At 40.9% G+C, this 17,719-nt stretch overlaps 1 protein-coding gene across 1 annotated transcript in view; it reads left to right on the top strand.

The window, feature by feature from the left end:
- Positions 1-17,719, top strand: part of TTLL6 (tubulin tyrosine ligase like 6) — a 285,854-nt gene that overhangs the window by 212,410 nt on the left and 55,725 nt on the right. The window contains exons 17-18 of the mRNA XM_030192275.1: positions 15,874-15,924; positions 16,063-16,121. Of these exons, the coding sequence (XP_030048135.1) occupies positions 15,874-15,924; positions 16,063-16,121 (110 nt within the window). The remainder of the gene's footprint in view (positions 1-15,873; positions 15,925-16,062; positions 16,122-17,719) is intronic.

Genomic DNA, 17,719 nt, shown 5'->3' with positions numbered 1-17,719 from the left:
GGGGAGCTCATATAGATGGACTTCACACTCAAGGAGCTTGGTCCCTCGAGGAAATGAATCTCCAGATCAATCTCCTGGAGCTCTAAGTGATCTGGAACCCTCTAAAGGCTTTCAGAGATCGGTTGTCCCATCAAATTATTCTAATTGAAACAGACAATCAGGTTGTGATGTATTACACCAACAAGCAGGGGGGCACCGGATCTCACCCTCTGTGTCAGAAAGCCGTCCAGATGTGGCTTTGGGCACGCTGTCACGACATGTTTCTCCAAGCCACGTATCTGGCGGGTGTAAACAACGGCCTGGCTGACAGACTGAACAGGATAATGAAACCTCACGAGTGGTCTTTAAATATGGGCATGGCCCGCAAGATCTTGTGAGCGTGGGGCACTCCTAAGTGGATCTCTTTGCCACTCAACAACCACAAAGTCCCTCATTTCTGTTCCAGGCTTCAGGCCCCCAACAGACTAGCATCGGATGCTTTCCTTCTTCATTGGGGGACAGGCCTTCTGTATGCATATCCTCCCATACCTCTAGTAGGAAAAACTTTGTTGAAACTCAAGCAAGACCATGGGACCATGATCCTAATTCGCCCTACTGGCCACATCAGATTTGGTTCCCTCTTCTTCTAGTTTTGTCCTCCGAAGAACCGTGGAGATTGGAGTGTTTTCCAACCCTCATCACTCAGAATGAGGGGTCGCTTCTACATCCCAACCTCCAGTCTCTAGCTCTCATAGCCTGGATGTTGAGAGCCTAGAATTCGCTTTCTTGGGTCTTTCGGAGGGTGTCTCCCGAGTCTTGCTGGCTTCCAAGAAAGATTCCACTAAGAGGTGTTATTCTTTTAAATGGAGGAGGTTTGCCTTCTGGTGTGACAGCAAGGCCATAGATCCCCTTTCTTATCCTACACAGACTCTGCTTGAATACCTTCTGCACTTATCAGACTCTGGTCTCAAGACTAACTCCATAAGGGTTCATCTTAGTGCAATTAGTGCTTATCATCAGCATGTAGACTGGAGAGCCTTTAGTTGTTCGCTTCATGAGAAGTTTGCCTTTGTTAAAGCCCCCTGTCAAACCTCCGCCAGTGTCATGGGATCTCAGCATCGTTCTCACTCAGCTGATGAAAGCTCCTTTTGAGCCACTGAATTCCTTCTATCTGAAGTACTTGACCTGGAAGGTCATTTTCTTGGTGGCTGTTACTTCAGCTCGTAGGGTCAGTGAGCTTCATGCCTTAGTAGTGGATGCAACTTATACTAAGTTTCATCACAGCAGAGTAGTCCTCCGCACGCACTCTAAGTTCCTACCCAAAGTGGTGTCGGAGTTTCATCTGAACCAGTCAATTGTCCTGCCAACATTCTTTCCCCATCCTCACGCCCATCCTGGCAAAAGCAACTTACACACCTTGGACTGCAAGAGAGCGTTGGCCTTTTACATGGAGTGGACGAAGCCCTTCAGACAGTCCGCCCAGTTATTTGTCTCTTTTGATCCCAACAGGAGGGGTGTCGCCAACTGTAAACGCACCATTTGAAATTGGCTAGCAGATTGCATTTCCTTCGCTTATGCCCAAGTTGCTGACTTTGGGGGGCAGGGTATGTCACGGCTCATAATGTTAGAGATTTCCCACTTGTGAGAATGTAAGCCTGCTTGTCCTCAGAGAAAGCGAAGATACTTACCTGTAGCAGGTATTCTCTGGGACAGCAGGCTTCACATTCTCATAATCCCATCCACCTCCCCTTGGAGTTGTCTTTCTTCAGTTTTTTTACTTTGTTTTTCGCTTTTGGATTAAACTGAGATGCGCGGTCAAGCTGCGAGCGGGAAGGCACTTTGCACATGTGCATTGGCACGCTGATCGCACTCCGGAAAGCTCTTGCAAGATTTTTGCTTGGTATTATGACGACCTGGACAATGCAAGATCGTCTACTCACTTGTGAGAATGTAAATGCCTGCTACAGTATCTTCGCTTCCCCTGCACCCATGAAGCATTCCTGCAAGAATTCAACAACCTCCAATGTGACCAGCTACTAGTGTTGTATAGTAACTAAGTAAATGTAACTAGTTATGTACTTAAGTAAACATTTTGTCATTTTTACTTGTAAAGAAGTATAGGATAACATTTGCTACTTTTACTGAAGTAATAATTTCACCAATTTTGACTACTTTTTCTCAGTTACATCTGATGCTTGCAGTTGAAAGTAAAAAGTAAAAGTGGAGGTGAGATGTAAATGACCATTCCTCACTGTAAACCAAATGAAACAGCAAAACCGGGAACAGTATTTTGCTATTGCAAACTTCGTCACGCAAACAGTAGATCATCTCATCTTAAATTTTACTATTCAGTGAATATAGCCTATAAGAACAGATGCCTGTGTTTGTTGAACTGGCTACTGTCTCCAGCCAAACAGAACAATGATGAGTTGGGTCACTTTCAGGGCTTTTTTTGTGCCGGTTCGCACCGGTACGGTGTACCGTCACCTTTTTTTTCCCAGCGAGTGCTGCACCCTTCCTCTTGCTTCCCTCTTCCATTCTAATTTTTTTTTTCAACTCGGCTGCGCGGTGCAGCGATTAAGAGAGGCTGCCAGCGTTGGGGCCTTCCCTCTACAAGTCCCACCTATGCGGAAACAGGAAGTTGAAACAAAGTAGGCGGGACTCGCAGAGGGAAGGCCCCAATGCTGGCAACCTCTCTTAATCGCTGCACTAGCTGATGCTGGGGGCCCAGGCTCTCAAACAAGTAGGCAGGCAGAGGAAGATGGAGGATGGGCGAGGGGAGGGATAATCGCTGGACATGAATAGAAGGGGAGGACAGGGTGACGAGAAGAATTGCTGGACATGGATGGCAGAGGAGGACATGGAAAGGAGAATCCCTGGACATGGATAAGTAGGGAGAGCAGGGGAGAGAGGAGACATGCTGGACATGGATGAGAGGGGAGGGCAGGGAAGAGAGAATCTCTGGACATGGATGGGAGAGGAGGTCAGGGGAGAGGAGAATCACTGGACATGGATGAGAGGGGAGGACAGGGGCAGAGAATCACTGGACATGGATGGGAGGGCAGGGGAGAGAGGAGACATTCTTGACATGGATGGGAGTGCAGGGAAGAGAGAATTGCTAGACATGGATAGGAGGGGAGGGCAGGGGAGAGAGGAGAGTCACTGGACATGGATGGTATGGGAGGACAGGGGGCAGAGGAGAATTGCTGGACATGGGAGGGGAGGGCAGGGGAGAGAGGAGACGTGCTGGACATGGATGGAAGGGGAGGGCAGGGGAGAGAGGAGAAATACTTGAAACGGATGGAGAGGAGAGCAGAAGAGAGAGGAGAATTGCTGGACATGGAAGGATGGAGGGGAGGGCAGGGAGAGAGGAGAGGAGAATTGCTGGACATGGATGGATGGAGGGATGGATGGATGGATGGATGGGGAGAGAGGAAAAATGCGGGACTGGATGGAGGAGAGAGGAAAGAGAATTATTGCTGGATATGAATACAGGGGAGGGAAGGGAGAGGACAAATGCTGGACATGGATAGAGGGGAGGAGAAATGCTGGACATGGATGGAGGGCGAGGAAAGGGAAAAGAAGAAGATGCACATGGATGGAGAAAATAGGCAAAAGTTGGATCCACGTTATACTTCCTCCAGTCAATTCCACGGAGGAGGACCAAGCTTTTACTTATGGATGTAGGGCAAGAAATGAAGAAGAAATTAAAGAAATAAATGGAAAGGAAGCCCTGGAAACAGAGTTAAGAGAACAGATAGAAAGCAGCAGAATCAGAGACTGGGACCAACATGGTCAAAAAAACAAAGTCACCAGACAACAAAGGTAGAAAAAATCATTTTATTTTCATTTTAGTGTTTGGAATATGTTCAATTTGTGAATTTACATCTGCTGTCTTATTTTGCACTGGGTATACTGGAGCTGTAACAGCTTACAGAAATTATTTATAATGAAAAAAATTGCAAGTTATTTTTTTCTCCTATACTGGTATAATATTTTCAGTGATGCATGTTTATATGCGTCATGGCTGGTATATGGGGTGTAGGTATGGCTATCATAAGGGTGGAGCCATAGGTGGTGACCCCGCCCATAATGAGTACTGGTACCTTTTTTCCTACAAAAAAGCACTGGTCACTTCAAAGCAGAGATGAAGCAGAAGCTGGTAACCAATCTTGATGAATAGACATATGTCTCTATTACAACAGACCGCTGGTCTTCTCATGGAAAATTTTACATTGGAGTCTTTAGAGAGGATGTCTGCTTGTCTGGCCTTAAGACTGAAGGGTTCCCGCACATCTGAAGTTCTTGTATCAGTTCTCATGGATATTCAGACAAAAAAAATTGTTAAAAAAACAGACAATGATTCCAACTTTATGAAAGCCTTCTTTGTAATTAGACAGCATGACGATGATAATGAAGATGCATGTGATGAATTAGACAGCATTCAGATAATGACAATAAAGACAACAAAGTACTCTTTGCTATACAGAAGTCAAGTGTTTCTAAGATTCCCTTGATCAAAACCTGCAGACCCTGTCAAAAGACGCCAGTAATATTGCAACCTATCCTGATTTAAAGGAACTTTTTATCAGACTGAACAATCCATTTCCTGCTGGTGCAGTTGTTAAACACCTTTTTAGCTGTGCTGGTTTAATAATGACGCACAAGCACGCTCACATGCGTGGTAGTCATTTTCAAAAATTTAGTTTTATTGAAAACAAAGTGGATTTAATTGTAGAGCAATAAAGTTGTTGGGATAAAAAAAAGTTAACAATAGTTGCATTCATTGTAGGGCTTTTCAGCTTGGAGAAAAGACAGCTGAGGGGAGATATGATAGAGGTCTATAAAATAATGAGTGGAGTGGAGCAGGTAGACGTGAATCGCTTGTTTACTCTTTCTAACAATACTAGGACTAAGGGGCATGCAATGAAGATACAAAGTAGTAAATTTAAAACAAATCAGAGAAAATATTTTTTCACTCAACATGTAAAACTCTGTAATCCGTTGCCAGAAAATGCGGTAAAAGCAGTTAGCTTAGCGGGGTTTAATAAAGGTTTGGATAACTTCCTAAAAGAAAAGTCCATAAGCCATTATTAAGATGGACTTGGGGAAAATCCACTGCTTATTTCTAGGATAAGCAGCACAAAATGTGCTGTTTTGGGATTTTGTCAGGTGCTTGTAACCTGGATTGGCTACTGTTGGAAACAGGATGCTAGGCTTGATGGACCTTCGGTCTGTCCCAGTATGGCAATACTTATGTACTGATGTGGTACTTTTACTTTATACTCAAAAAATATTATATTAGGCAATACGTCTTTTACTTTCACTTAAGTAAAGTTTTTAATATGTTCTTCACGGTACTTTTACTTAAGCATTAAAGTATACATTTATTTTTACTTTTCCTTAAGTAGTTTGACCTAGTACTTTTGAACAACACTATTAGCTACCAGTCATCCCAAAGTGTCCCAAAAAGAAATCACCTCACCTTCTTCAGTCCCATTACAGTTGATAATGGCAATTTTTATGGAGGAGATTATCTGTAGAATGAGGGAAATTTTAAAGATGTTCACGTATTGATTCATTACAGAGGCACTGACTGTATCAACACCAATGTAGATTCTCAATGCTGTAGGGGTAATGTTATAAGAAAGTATCTGTTAAAAAAGTTTTAAAATGTGCCTATTACATAAAGGCAATATAAGTGCCTTTGTGCATTTATAAAATAGCTTGTCCCCAATAACACACAAATGCTCCTGCACAAGTTTACATTTGCTCCAAAGCAGGCACAACTGTTTGTATGTACTTGTAATGCCACTCCAGCGCGACCAAATACTATCCCCAGGAATAGTTACACACAGACTACATCAACAGAATGTGTGCAATTGTCAGCATATGTATTTTCATTTGCATATTTACCTGTACAGTAATCAAATTTTGTGTGTAAAACATGTTTTACACACTGAAAATGCTTTATAAAATTGTCCTGCTGTAGCCCTGTCTGGGGGCAAGGCCATAGGGCCTGAAAATCAATGTCAGTTGCTCTGATGACCAAATAGTGCTTCAGAAGAGAAGGTTCCCTTCAAGTGGCATTGAGCATGGAAGTGTAAATATATGGTGCTGCTAAAATTTCTTACAGACTGCCTTGGCAGTATCCATAGTGCCAGGGTGGAGCAAGGATATTCTACCTAATTCTATAAATAATCATAATTATTCATCTGCAAGCCATATACTGTAGCTTGATGGATTAATAAAGGAAAGCAAAAAGGCTGGCCTAAATTAAACTTTATAGTTATATAAATAGCAACTGAATATTACCAGCTATGCATATAGCGGTGGTGGCATTGCCTTTTCTATGGATCACAGCACTAAATATGTTTAAAAATATTTAAACACCATAGTCAGTATTTAAAGAGATACTAACCACAGGGATTTAAATATTGATCAATCAGTCTTTTCCCCAAGAGCGTTGAGACTCTCTTAGGTCACTGGTGAACAAAGGAATATGGAAGACACCTGGTCAGGTAAACACTGATGTTTTTGAATTGGCTCAAGGGCTTCGGCAACTGGATATGATGGTCAAGAAAGGCTTGCTCACATGCCCTGTAAAAGAGGTAATCTTTTTGGACATAATATCAGACTGCTGTGTTGTGATTCATATCCTCTTTTCAGCTACTTCTATGCCACCCTTCACATCTAGGAGGTACCTGAGACCCAATTGGAGCACCATGGACATGCTTTTATCACCCCGGGAAACATTATTCACAGCCACCTCAGTCCTATCAACATCATCAACAAGTCCTTGCTCTTGTCCCAGACAGCCAAGGACTTAGAATCTACAGAGCGCTACCCAATTTAAACCAAGGATGGGGTCTTGACTGGATCCAGGATGGTATAGCCAAAACTCCAGTAACCTTTCTGGAGATTCATGTTTTTGAAAGAAGACTAAGGTTTATGGAAACCATCAATCCAGTGTAACCTCAAGCACACGCATTACCATCATAATAATGAATGGATACAGATCAACATTATTCAAGATTCCTCCAGATTGCTGTCTAGGAGTATCTTGATTGAGTTCTCTACATAAGAAAATACTTATAAAGGAACTCTTCTGCTTCTTGGAGACCAAGGTGGTCAAATTTGTACCACTAGAGAAAGAGGGTGAGGATTTTATCCCAGGTATTTCTTGATATTCAAAAACATAAGGGACTCCATCCTATCCTAGACCTAAGACACTTGAACAAATTTCTAATAAAATAAAAGTTCAAAATGGTTTCCCTAGGCATCTTAATACCCTTCCTCCAAAAAGAAGATTGGCTATTCTCCCTAGATCTAAAGGAAACCTGTACCCATATAGAGATATGTATTATCGCATCATACCTTATACTATGAGTTTATCTTGTTGGACAGACTGGATGGACTGTTCAGGTCATTATCTGCCATCATCTACTATGAGAGATACAGCCAAGTCACAGGAAGTATCTTAGATTTGTAATACAGGAATACCATTTTCAGTCACCTGTTCTTTACTTCTTCCTAATGTCAGTACCATATGTATTCACAAAAAGGGCAATTGTATAATATTTGCACACCACTTGCATGTATAAATGTACAGAATACCAGCACTTTCATAGGTGAGTGGATACTTACGTCCATAAGTGGCAGCAAAACATCTAAGCACCATTCTGTAATGTCATGTGCAAGTGTCTGCAGTAATGCCAGGTCTACAACTGGTGTAACTGCAGGTGCCAGTGCTCAGTTATGCTAGTATTCTATAATGGAATCTAGATGCCCACATGCCATTATAGAATAGGCTATCACCATGCAGTATCAAGGTGCCTAAATGGAGACACCCACTTTGACTTGCCCCAATCATGTCTACCCCTTGGTAGCAGCATAGAGAGTGTATGTGTTTCCCTATCTAAAAAACTGGCTGGTTCAGAAGCGCTTCTCAGAAGGATGTTATAGAATCAATGAGTAGCACTATCTGGGTGTTTGAGTCACTAGAGTTGTCATGAATAATCCCAAATCCAAATTAAGCCTGTCATATCAATTGGAATTCATATGAGCTTTGCTAGACACAACTCAAGCAAAAGCTTTTTCTTCCACAATTATAGTGTCCATAGTAGAAAAAATAGAAAAGAGTAAGTGGAGGTTGACTTGGCACATGTCAAGAATGTGGCCACATGGATCTTCACTCAAAGTGGACTCAATCCACTCAAAGCTAAAGGACATATTCATTCAGTTTTTCAGGAACTCTCTTTTCTGGTGGCTGAATCCATCAAATCTGGCAAAAGGACTTCTCTTCTAAATTCCTCTTCCCAAAATTGTTCTGATAATGGATGCATCCAAACTAGGCTTGGGAGCTCATATAGATGGACTCTGTATTCAGGGTTTATGATCCGTTTAGGAGCAACTTCATCAGATAGGCTTCCTAAAGTTCTGTAATCTGGAATGCTGCAAAGACTTTCAGAGATTGCTTAGTCAACAAAATTGTTCTAGTTCAGACTGATACTTAATGTATTATTTGAACAAGCAGAGAAGCACAGGAATGTGCTTCTTGTGTTGAGAAATTTTCAGGATGTGGCACAGGTCTCATGGGATGACTCAGAGACACGTATCTGGCAGGGAAGTACAATGTCCTTGAGAATAAGCTAGTTAGACACTAGAACAACATGAGTGGCCAGTGAACAGAGGAGTAGTAGATTACATTTTTCACCAGAGGGGCACACTTGTTTGCTTCTCCTCTGATTAAAGTCCCTCTATTTTCTTCATGAATAGGGGCACACTGCCTCCTGGATTGGTGAAAGAGCCTGCTGTAGCCTCCAATACGTCTAGTGTAAAAGACCCTTACAAATCTAAGAGACTATGATTTTCATAGATCTTCATTGATAGAGACAGATGTGGTTCCCTCTCTTATGGAAAACTAAATAGGCTGGAGGACCTTAATATGTGAACAGTATCCTCAAATTACTATGGAGAAATGGAATCAAATTCTAAAGGCAAACCAAATACAATACTCCATAGTTACAGATATGCAAAACAACTTTTAAAAATGGAATCAAAAAGCCTTAGACATTGACATACAAGAGATTTACATCACAGGCTAAAAAAAACCTTCCAGTTTAATCATATTCAAAACATGTGAAGAATATGAAAAATGAAATTGTAACTTCAATATATTATAATAATAAAACAGCACTTAGCCGGTCCCACTGACGATGGCCAGTGTTTCACAATTCGCTGTTTTAGGGATTAAGGAACACCAAATTTATAAATAAATCAAAAAACTAGTTTCAGAATTCCAAAACCTTACTAGAATAAAGCTTTGCATACTCTCTTTACATTTCCACACAGTTCAAAAAACTCAGAACGCAAACCCTCCCAAAGATGGTCACTGAACTTAAAAATGCTTTAAGTAAGTTAATGCATATGATGTCATGCCCTCTAGAGCAGGAGTTCTCAACCCAGTCCTCAGGATACACCAAACCAGTCAAGTTTTTAGGATACCCATAATGAATATACAATTAAGACAGTGCATGCAAATTTTATCTCATGCATATTCATTGTGGATATCTTGAAAACCAAACTGGCTTGGTGTGTCCTGAGGACTGGGTTGAGAACCCCTGCTCTAGAATGCCATATTGTCAACAAATTAAACTTTATCAAGACTGTCCTCAAAAGAAAATTTGTAATTCAATTTTTAAATTGATATTAGGGGTGGCCATGGGTGCCAGTATGGCACCCTCAGTTTCTAATCTTTTTTTGTTATCCTTTGAAAACATTGATTAGCCAACAATCTGTTTAATCAGCATGTGAAGATGTGGGTGAAATCCATAGATGAACTGTCTTATTTTTACGTATGATTCAATGGTTGTCATGCAAATATACATTTTACAGTATCATTCACAAGAATTTCTTTTCTAGATGTACTGATTAAAAAAAGATGGGACTACCTTTTTCCACCATGGTCTTTAGGAAAAAGAGTGCTCATAATACTTTTTAGAGTACTCTAGTTGCCATCCACCTACTTTGAAAAACAGCCTTCTGCGTTCTCAGATTTTCTTAGATGTGGCCGAATTTGCTCAGAGTTGGATAAATATAAAATACAGGGAGAAAATTTGTAACAGATACTGTTGGATAGAGGTTATCCATTTAATGTTGTGAAGAATGCTTATAGGAGAGCAACATTTTGCAATAGAGATCTACATTTTGAAAAGATCAATGAAGGTATAACTGAGTGGAACCCAATTTGTGTGTTGTGGTATTCTCTTGGGATTGAGTGTTTGGTTAAAATTTTAAGAAAACATTGGCATATGCTTTCCCTTCATCAAGTTTTTGAGCACAAATATTTGCACATTGCATATAGTCAGGGGAACAATTTGAAGGATTTGTTGTGTCCATCTGATAATTTTCGAATTGATGTTCTTCCTCAGGGAAGAGGTGGACACCATAAATATAGTGACTGCATAGTTTGAGAGAACACCTTGGAATTGGATACTTTGTTTGTTAATCCTAAAAATCAATATAATTTCTGATTGCGACATGCCATGACTTGCAATATTGAGTTTGTAATTTATGTTGTCATCTGTCCCTGTCTGAAATTGTTGGGCAGACGACACATCCATTCAAGATAAGAATGATGGAGCATCAGAGCTGCCTGAAACATAACAAAATGGAAACCCTGTTTGTGCAATTGTAGTCAAGAGGATCATACTAACTAATATTTCAAATGTATAATTGATCACATTTCTCAAGACCAGCGAGGTTGTGATTGTCAAAAACATTTTTATTATGTAGAGAGCAACAATGGATTTATATACTGGGCACAGAAGCACCAGAAGGCATGAATTTAAAAATTGAGTGGACAGTTATGATAAAAATTCTATTGAGGATAGCTATGATAATGTTTCATTTGTTGACAATATGATACCCTGGAGGATATACCAAAAATATAAGTGAGAGGATTAAAGAATTGAAACGAAAAATGGAATTACTAAGACTAGAATTACAGCGGATGAAAATAAAAAAATTCCATAGAGATGAGAAAGATCATGAGGGGAAATCTATTTATGCTTGTTTAAATAAGGATCAAGGGGAACAATGTCCAGCGTTTGCAGAAAGAACGGACTCCAGCGACACTAGCTGTGGAAGAAGTTCTCCTTCCTCTTTTTTAGAATCAGGCCGAGGATACAGAGGCAGGATGAGAGGGAGAAGAAGACAACAGAGACGGGGTGGTCGAGGAGAGCGAGGGTACAGTCAAGACAGGAGAGATCGACCGCAAACACGATCACAACAGTGAGTGAATCGGTGGTGATTAATTTATCACATCATCAACTCACACCAATTGAACAGGCAGTGTTAACAAGAGGATTGACTTTTGTACCAACAGAAGCAATAGATATATTTCAAAACAGAGTGGATTTGGAGAAATTTATGCGTAAATTACACATCAGGTCATTTTTCGGGGAGGAGACAGAAGCGTGGGTGGATACCTCTAGGGTTAAGATTAAATCAAAGTGGTGCCCCCCGACTCCTCTAGAACTAGCATTGCAGATTTTTCGACAGTGCAGAAAGATTTAATAAAGATAGAACAAAGTAACAGAGGGAGATATGTCAACTGTACCCGAGTTGAAAGACAGACAATAGACAGTTTGAGAAAAGATCCCCGAGTAGTGATTAGAAGAGCCGATAAAGGGGGTTCGGTAGTACTACAAGATAGAGAGAATTATGAAAAGGAGGTATGGAGACAACTCAGGAACCCACTTGAGTATATAGAATTAGATCTGGACCCGACAGAGATGTTAAGGGAGAAGATTTTCTCGATCACAGGGAAAGGTTTTGCATCTAGTTACTTAACACAGAAAGAATTTGCATTTTTGAATAGAAATCATCCACGGATCCCTATGTTCTATACCCTCCCAAAAGTGCACAAAAGGCTAATTGATCCACCAGGGAGACCGATAGTGTCGAGTAGAGGGTCTTTATTGGAACCACTATCCATTTACGTAGACACTTTTTTACGGCCCATGGTGAAACATAAGAGATCATATATTAAAGATAATACTGATTTTTTGAACCACCTGAAAAGTTTTGAGGAAGCACAAGAGAGTTGGTGGTTGGTCACCATGGACATAGTGAGCCTATACACGGTTATTCCGCAAGAGGAGGCATTACAAGTGATAACGAATGAACTGGATAAGAGGGAGAATCAAAGTGTTCCCACAGATTTTATAGTCACCCTAGCTTCTCTAGCAATGAAGAATAATGTTTTCCAATTTGAAGGGAAACTATTTAAGCAATTGTCGGGAGTGGCCCCCTCAATTGCCAATTTGTTTGTTGCACATTTTGAGGAAGAAACAATATATCGTTCCACCCATTTTCAAAAGATAAAATTATGGGTGAGATTCATAGATGACATCTTTTGTATATGGGATGGAGAAAAGGAAGAACTGGAGGCGTTTGGATTTAGAACTGAATCGGGGGCATCCAACATTGAGATTCACTTTGGAGGCTAGTCAAACAAGTATTTCCTATCTGGATGTACAGATCAATAAAAAGGGTAGAAGATTAGCAACTACTGTTTTTAGGAAAAGTACAGATGGGAACACCTTTTTAGAGTATTCAAGTTGCCATCCAAAGAACTTGAAAGTCAGCCTGCCGTTATCCCAATTTTTAAGGTATAGAAGAATTTGTTCAGAGGAAGATGATTTTAAATGGAAAACCAGAGAATTGAGTAAGAGATTATGTGAGAGGGGATACCCGACACACATAGTTCGAAATGCATACAAAAGGGCTAGATTTAACCATCGTGAATATCTGTTAATACAGAGAAGCGGGGAAGACACGACAAAGATGAAAACTGCAACATGTGTCTGGAAGTATAACACAATGGCAGCAAAAGTTGCATCAATAATCAACAAACATTGGCACATAGTACAGACATTACCTGTTTTTAAGGATGTGAGAGTAAGGATGGCATACAGCAGGGGAAGGAACTTAAAAGAAATACTGGCCCCTGCGAGCCTGAAACCCCTGGACTGGCAGGTAGAAAGAGAGAGACAGGGCATACTAAATGTGGGTCTTGTCGTATATGTGGGATAATGCTTGAAACAACAAAGTTTAAAGAACCACAGTCAGGACGAGAGTATAAGCTGAGATCAAAGACATCTTGTGTCTCGGACTTTGTGGTTTACTGTTTGCAATGCGGACATTTCAGAAGACCTTCGGGTCTGTGGTTGTCTTGCCAGAAAATATGAACACAATATAAAAAATGTATATTTAAGTTGGATAATTTTGAATATATCATTTGCCTCTGTGGGATTGTGTTTTGTGGACCCTGGAGGATATGACATCATGAGGCTAATTTTCAAAGCACATAGACTTACAAAGTTACATAGGTTACTATGGGGCTAATTTTTGAAAGAGAAGAATGCCTAAAAAGTGGCCTAACACAGCATTTGGACATTTTTCTCATCAACATGTCCACATCAGTATTTTTGAAACCAATTTTCCAGACATTTTTCTCTGCAGTTCATCTGTAGTGCATCCAGTTCTCCAGGGGGCGTGCCAGGGGCATTTTAAGGGTGGGATTTGGGTGTTCCTAAGACCTGGAACACCCATTTTGAAGCCATGATGGAACAAAATGAAAACATCCAAGACTAAAACTACGACATTTTGAGCTAGACCTGTTTTAATAATGACTAAGCTACAAAAAAGTGCCCTAAATGACCAGATGACCACTGGAGGAATAAAGGAATGGCCAACAGCCTCAAATGTTATAGCAAGTGCTATTAGAGTAGCAAGCAGGTCCTTGGAGTAGCCTAGTGGTCAGTGCAGTGCACTATGGAGAAGGAGACCCAGGCCCACACTTCACTCTATTAGACTTGTGGTGGAAAGTATGAGCCCTCCAAAGCCCACCAAAAACCTACTGTCTCCACATATAGGTAACACCTGTAGCCATAAGGGCTATTGTAGTGGTGTACAGTTGAGTACAGTAGGTTTTTGATGGGTTTTTAGAGGGCCTACTGTATAATATAAGGGAGCAACAGTGAGATGTCTACCTGGGAGCTGTTAGGTAAAGTCCACTGCAGTGCCCCCTAGAGCACCCCACTGCTCTGCTGGAATGTCTGTGTGGCCAATCTACTAAGAATGTTTGCTGCTCCTACATCCCAGTGTCTTGATTTTGTGCATTTTGTTTGGATGGTTTTGGGGTTTTTTTTGAAAATGGACCTAAAAGATAAATGCACAGGGCAGAAAAACATCTAGAAAGTGGCCATTAAAAAAAAGATAGACGTTTTGCTGTTTTGAAAATGGCTATATTTGCTTTTCAGATTCTGGATGTTTTGAGGAAAACGGCCAAAGTCAGACTTAGACGTCATATCAAAAATGCCCCTCCACATAACTTTGTAAGTCTGAAAATGAACATCCATATATGTTAACTTACTGAGAGCATTTTTAAATTCAGTGGCCATCTTTGGGAAGGTTTGAATTTTGACCTTTTTGAAGCATGTCGAAATGTAAAGTGAATATGCTAAACTTTATTCTAGTGAGGTTTGGAATTTTGGAACTAATTTTTTGATTTGTTATTGTTTATAGATTTGATGGTCCTTAATCCCTGAAGCAGCAAATTGTGAAATGCTGGCCACAATCAGTGGGACTTCGATAAGCATTTGGAAGAAATTTTTCTGAAGCTAAGTGCTGTTTAATTACTATAACATATTGAAGTCACAGTTTGATTTTTCACATTCTTCATATATTTGAATATGATTATGCTGAAAGGTGACTTTTTAGTCTATGATGTAAATTTCCTGTGTGTTGTCTCAGTAACACTGACAGGGAGTCTGGGGCTTTTTCCTTCCATTTTTAAAAGTTGTTTTGAAGATATGTTTATAGCTTTGCATAACTATAAAAGTGGAGTTTTGTATTTGGTTTGGTGGACTTTAATATATTCCAGCATTAGATTCCAACCCTCGTATCCTGAATGTTGAGAGGTTAGCTTCAGGTTCCCTGAATCTGCCTAAAAATGTCTCTAAAATCCTTCTAGCTTCTAGAAGGGTCTTCACTAGAAGGTCCTATAATTTAAAATGGAGGATATTTCTTGTCTGCTATTATAGAAAGGCCTAGACCCGTTTTTCTATCTAACATAAAAACTGCTTGAATACTTTTTCTCAGAGAAAGTAAAAAAAACAACTCTATTAGGATTCATCTTAGTGCAATTAGAATAAATTGCCTCAGTGTAGAAGGTAAACCCATTTCTTTGCAACTTTTAGTTGTTTGATTCATGTGGGGCTGGTTTCTATTGAAATCTTCCTACAAGCAACTTACAGCTTGGTAATGACCTATCAGATGATAGCTCTCTTTGAGTTTCTTGAGTCCTTCGAGTTGAAGTACCTGATCTGGAAGGTCCTATTTCTGGTAATGTTTATGTTGACACACAGAGTCAAAGAGCTTAGGGGTCCTTTTACTAAAGCATGTTAAAGAGTGGCCTGCACTAGCCCTAATGCGGGACTGTCCCGCATACTAAGCCACTTTTAATGCGAGGGTTAAATTGCTGATTCTTTGGGAGGAGCCTGTGTGTGGTGGTGTGAGTGACCTGGGAGCCTTTTTCTGCTTACCTACTGCGGGACATGGAGAGAGCCTTTGAGGAGATTCAGTGCCTATTGCTATCAGGCACTGTGGAGGATAGCTCTCAATTACATCTGGGTCTTTTCCTAGGACTTTAAGGGGTCGGTGCCTTTGGTGAGGAAATTGGCAGGAGCCTCTTGAGGTGGCATGAGTGACCGGGGAGCCTTTTCCCACTTATCAGCCTAATTTCCCCCACTCTTCTCTTTTTTCTTTATTGATTGGAAAGAGCCTAATTTCCCCCACTTTTCTCTTTTTTCTTTCTTTGGACAGCCCCTGACATCATCTGGGTCTTTCTGGTGCCTTTGTGGTGCATAGCCACAGGTGTGACCAAAGGGGCATACCCTGCCCCTTGGAGTACCGAAGAGTTCCTGAGGATATTATTCTTTGTTGTTTTGGGTTTTCTTGCTGTGGGAAAACATAAAGGCGCTGTCAAGCCCTAAGTCTCCACCCCAATTATAGTTGGTCCATTGGATAAACATGTGGTCTCATTTGGGACGAAGAATCAATGTGAGGCTCAGGTACTGTCTCTGGTAGAAGTTTCTCTCAGCCCCCATGATAGAACTCCTCCCCCTCCTTTAATTTCTTTGGTAGCTGGAGTTTCCCAGTGGTATCCCCATACCCTGCAGAGCCTCTTCAGTGTACTGTTGCTTCACCTCAATTGTTTACATTTACAAACTTCCAGATATTATTAAAGTGACAGAAACTGGTGCTGCAGCTCCTTCAGTGGACTTGTCTACAGAGGTTACCTTAAAAGATATATGGTTGTTGAACTCTCATATGGAGGGGATGTTAAAAACCATTGTTTTCCCAGACTGCAACTTTCTCAGAACAGGTGGTTAACAAAATAGTTAATCTGGACACTTGTTTGTTAGTGCAGGCTTTTGCTAGTTCCTTTATATAAGATTCTCACATACTCCATGTTAAAATGGAGATGCTGAAGAATAGCTGTAGGGCCTGCAACCTTCGCTTTCTGAATTTTCCACAGATTTATTGGCTTTCTCCAGAGATTCTCCTTAGAAAATATTTTAAGGAGATCTTGGGTCTAGTGAATTCTGAAACCATTTCTTTAAGTAACTGTGATTACTTGCCTTCTAAGCAGGGCCGCCGAGAGACATAGACGGACCCAGGGTAGGACTGGATCGCTGAGCATGCACCTGTGCCCCCACTCCCCCACACTAAGGCCACCATCTTGCACCTTTCCGTCTTCTCCCTCGCTCTGTCCTCTCCTGTGCTGCTCCTGTCCGTGCCAGGAGTCGGGACCCGGATGTTTGCATTAACATGATATTGCGTTAATGCAGTCATACAGGTCCAGGGTGGTATGCAGGTGCAGGAGAGGACAGACCCAGAAGCAGGCAAGAAGAATCTTGCCAGGCCCGATCCCGGGCCGGTGAATTTTGCTCCCCCTGCCCCCCCCCCCCCCCCCCCCCCCCGGTGGCACTGCTTCTAAGAAGAAGCACTTGGATAACCAGCAACAAGTAGACAAATTAGAGGCACAAGAGGGTGTGACTTAACTGCGTTTTTAGAAGATTCTCAAGATTTAATTACTGCTAGGTCTACTCTTTTGATTTTTTTTTCTAATGAGAGTGACAAATCACTTGTGTTTAAAAAATTCTTTTTAAAAAAAGATGTGAGCTTTTGTGGTTCAAAAATAAATGTTTTTCTTGATGTCTCCTGAGCTACTCAACTTAGGCGTAAGGTTTTTTAAAGCTTGAAACCTAGTGTAGTAGTCTTGGGTGCAAGTTTCTTTCTGAAATTTTCATGTAAATGTATAATCACCTTTCGGGGAAAGGATTTTGTTTTCTGGGAAGCATTGCAATTTAAAAAAGGTTTGGACGGCTTCCTAAAAGAAAAGTCCATAGACCATTATTAAATGGACTTGGGGAAAATCCACTATTTCTGGGATAAGCAGTATAAAATGTTTTGTACTTTTTTGGGATTCTTCCAGGTATTTGTGACCTGGATTGGCCATTGTTGGAAACAGGATTCTGGGCTTGATGGACCTTTGGTCTTTCCCAGTATGGCAATACTTATGTACTTATGTATGTACTTATGTACTCAGCAAACAAAGCAGGACAAGAGCTAGGCAACAGGAACAAACCGAAGCAAGACAAGGTAA

Source organism: Microcaecilia unicolor, chromosome 1 (assembly GCF_901765095.1).
Source record: "Microcaecilia unicolor chromosome 1, aMicUni1.1, whole genome shotgun sequence".
Classification (NCBI taxonomy): Eukaryota; Metazoa; Chordata; class Amphibia; order Gymnophiona; family Siphonopidae; genus Microcaecilia; species Microcaecilia unicolor.
The sequence above is the reverse complement of the archived record's forward strand: the minus strand, read 5'-3'. Positions and strand labels throughout refer to the sequence as shown.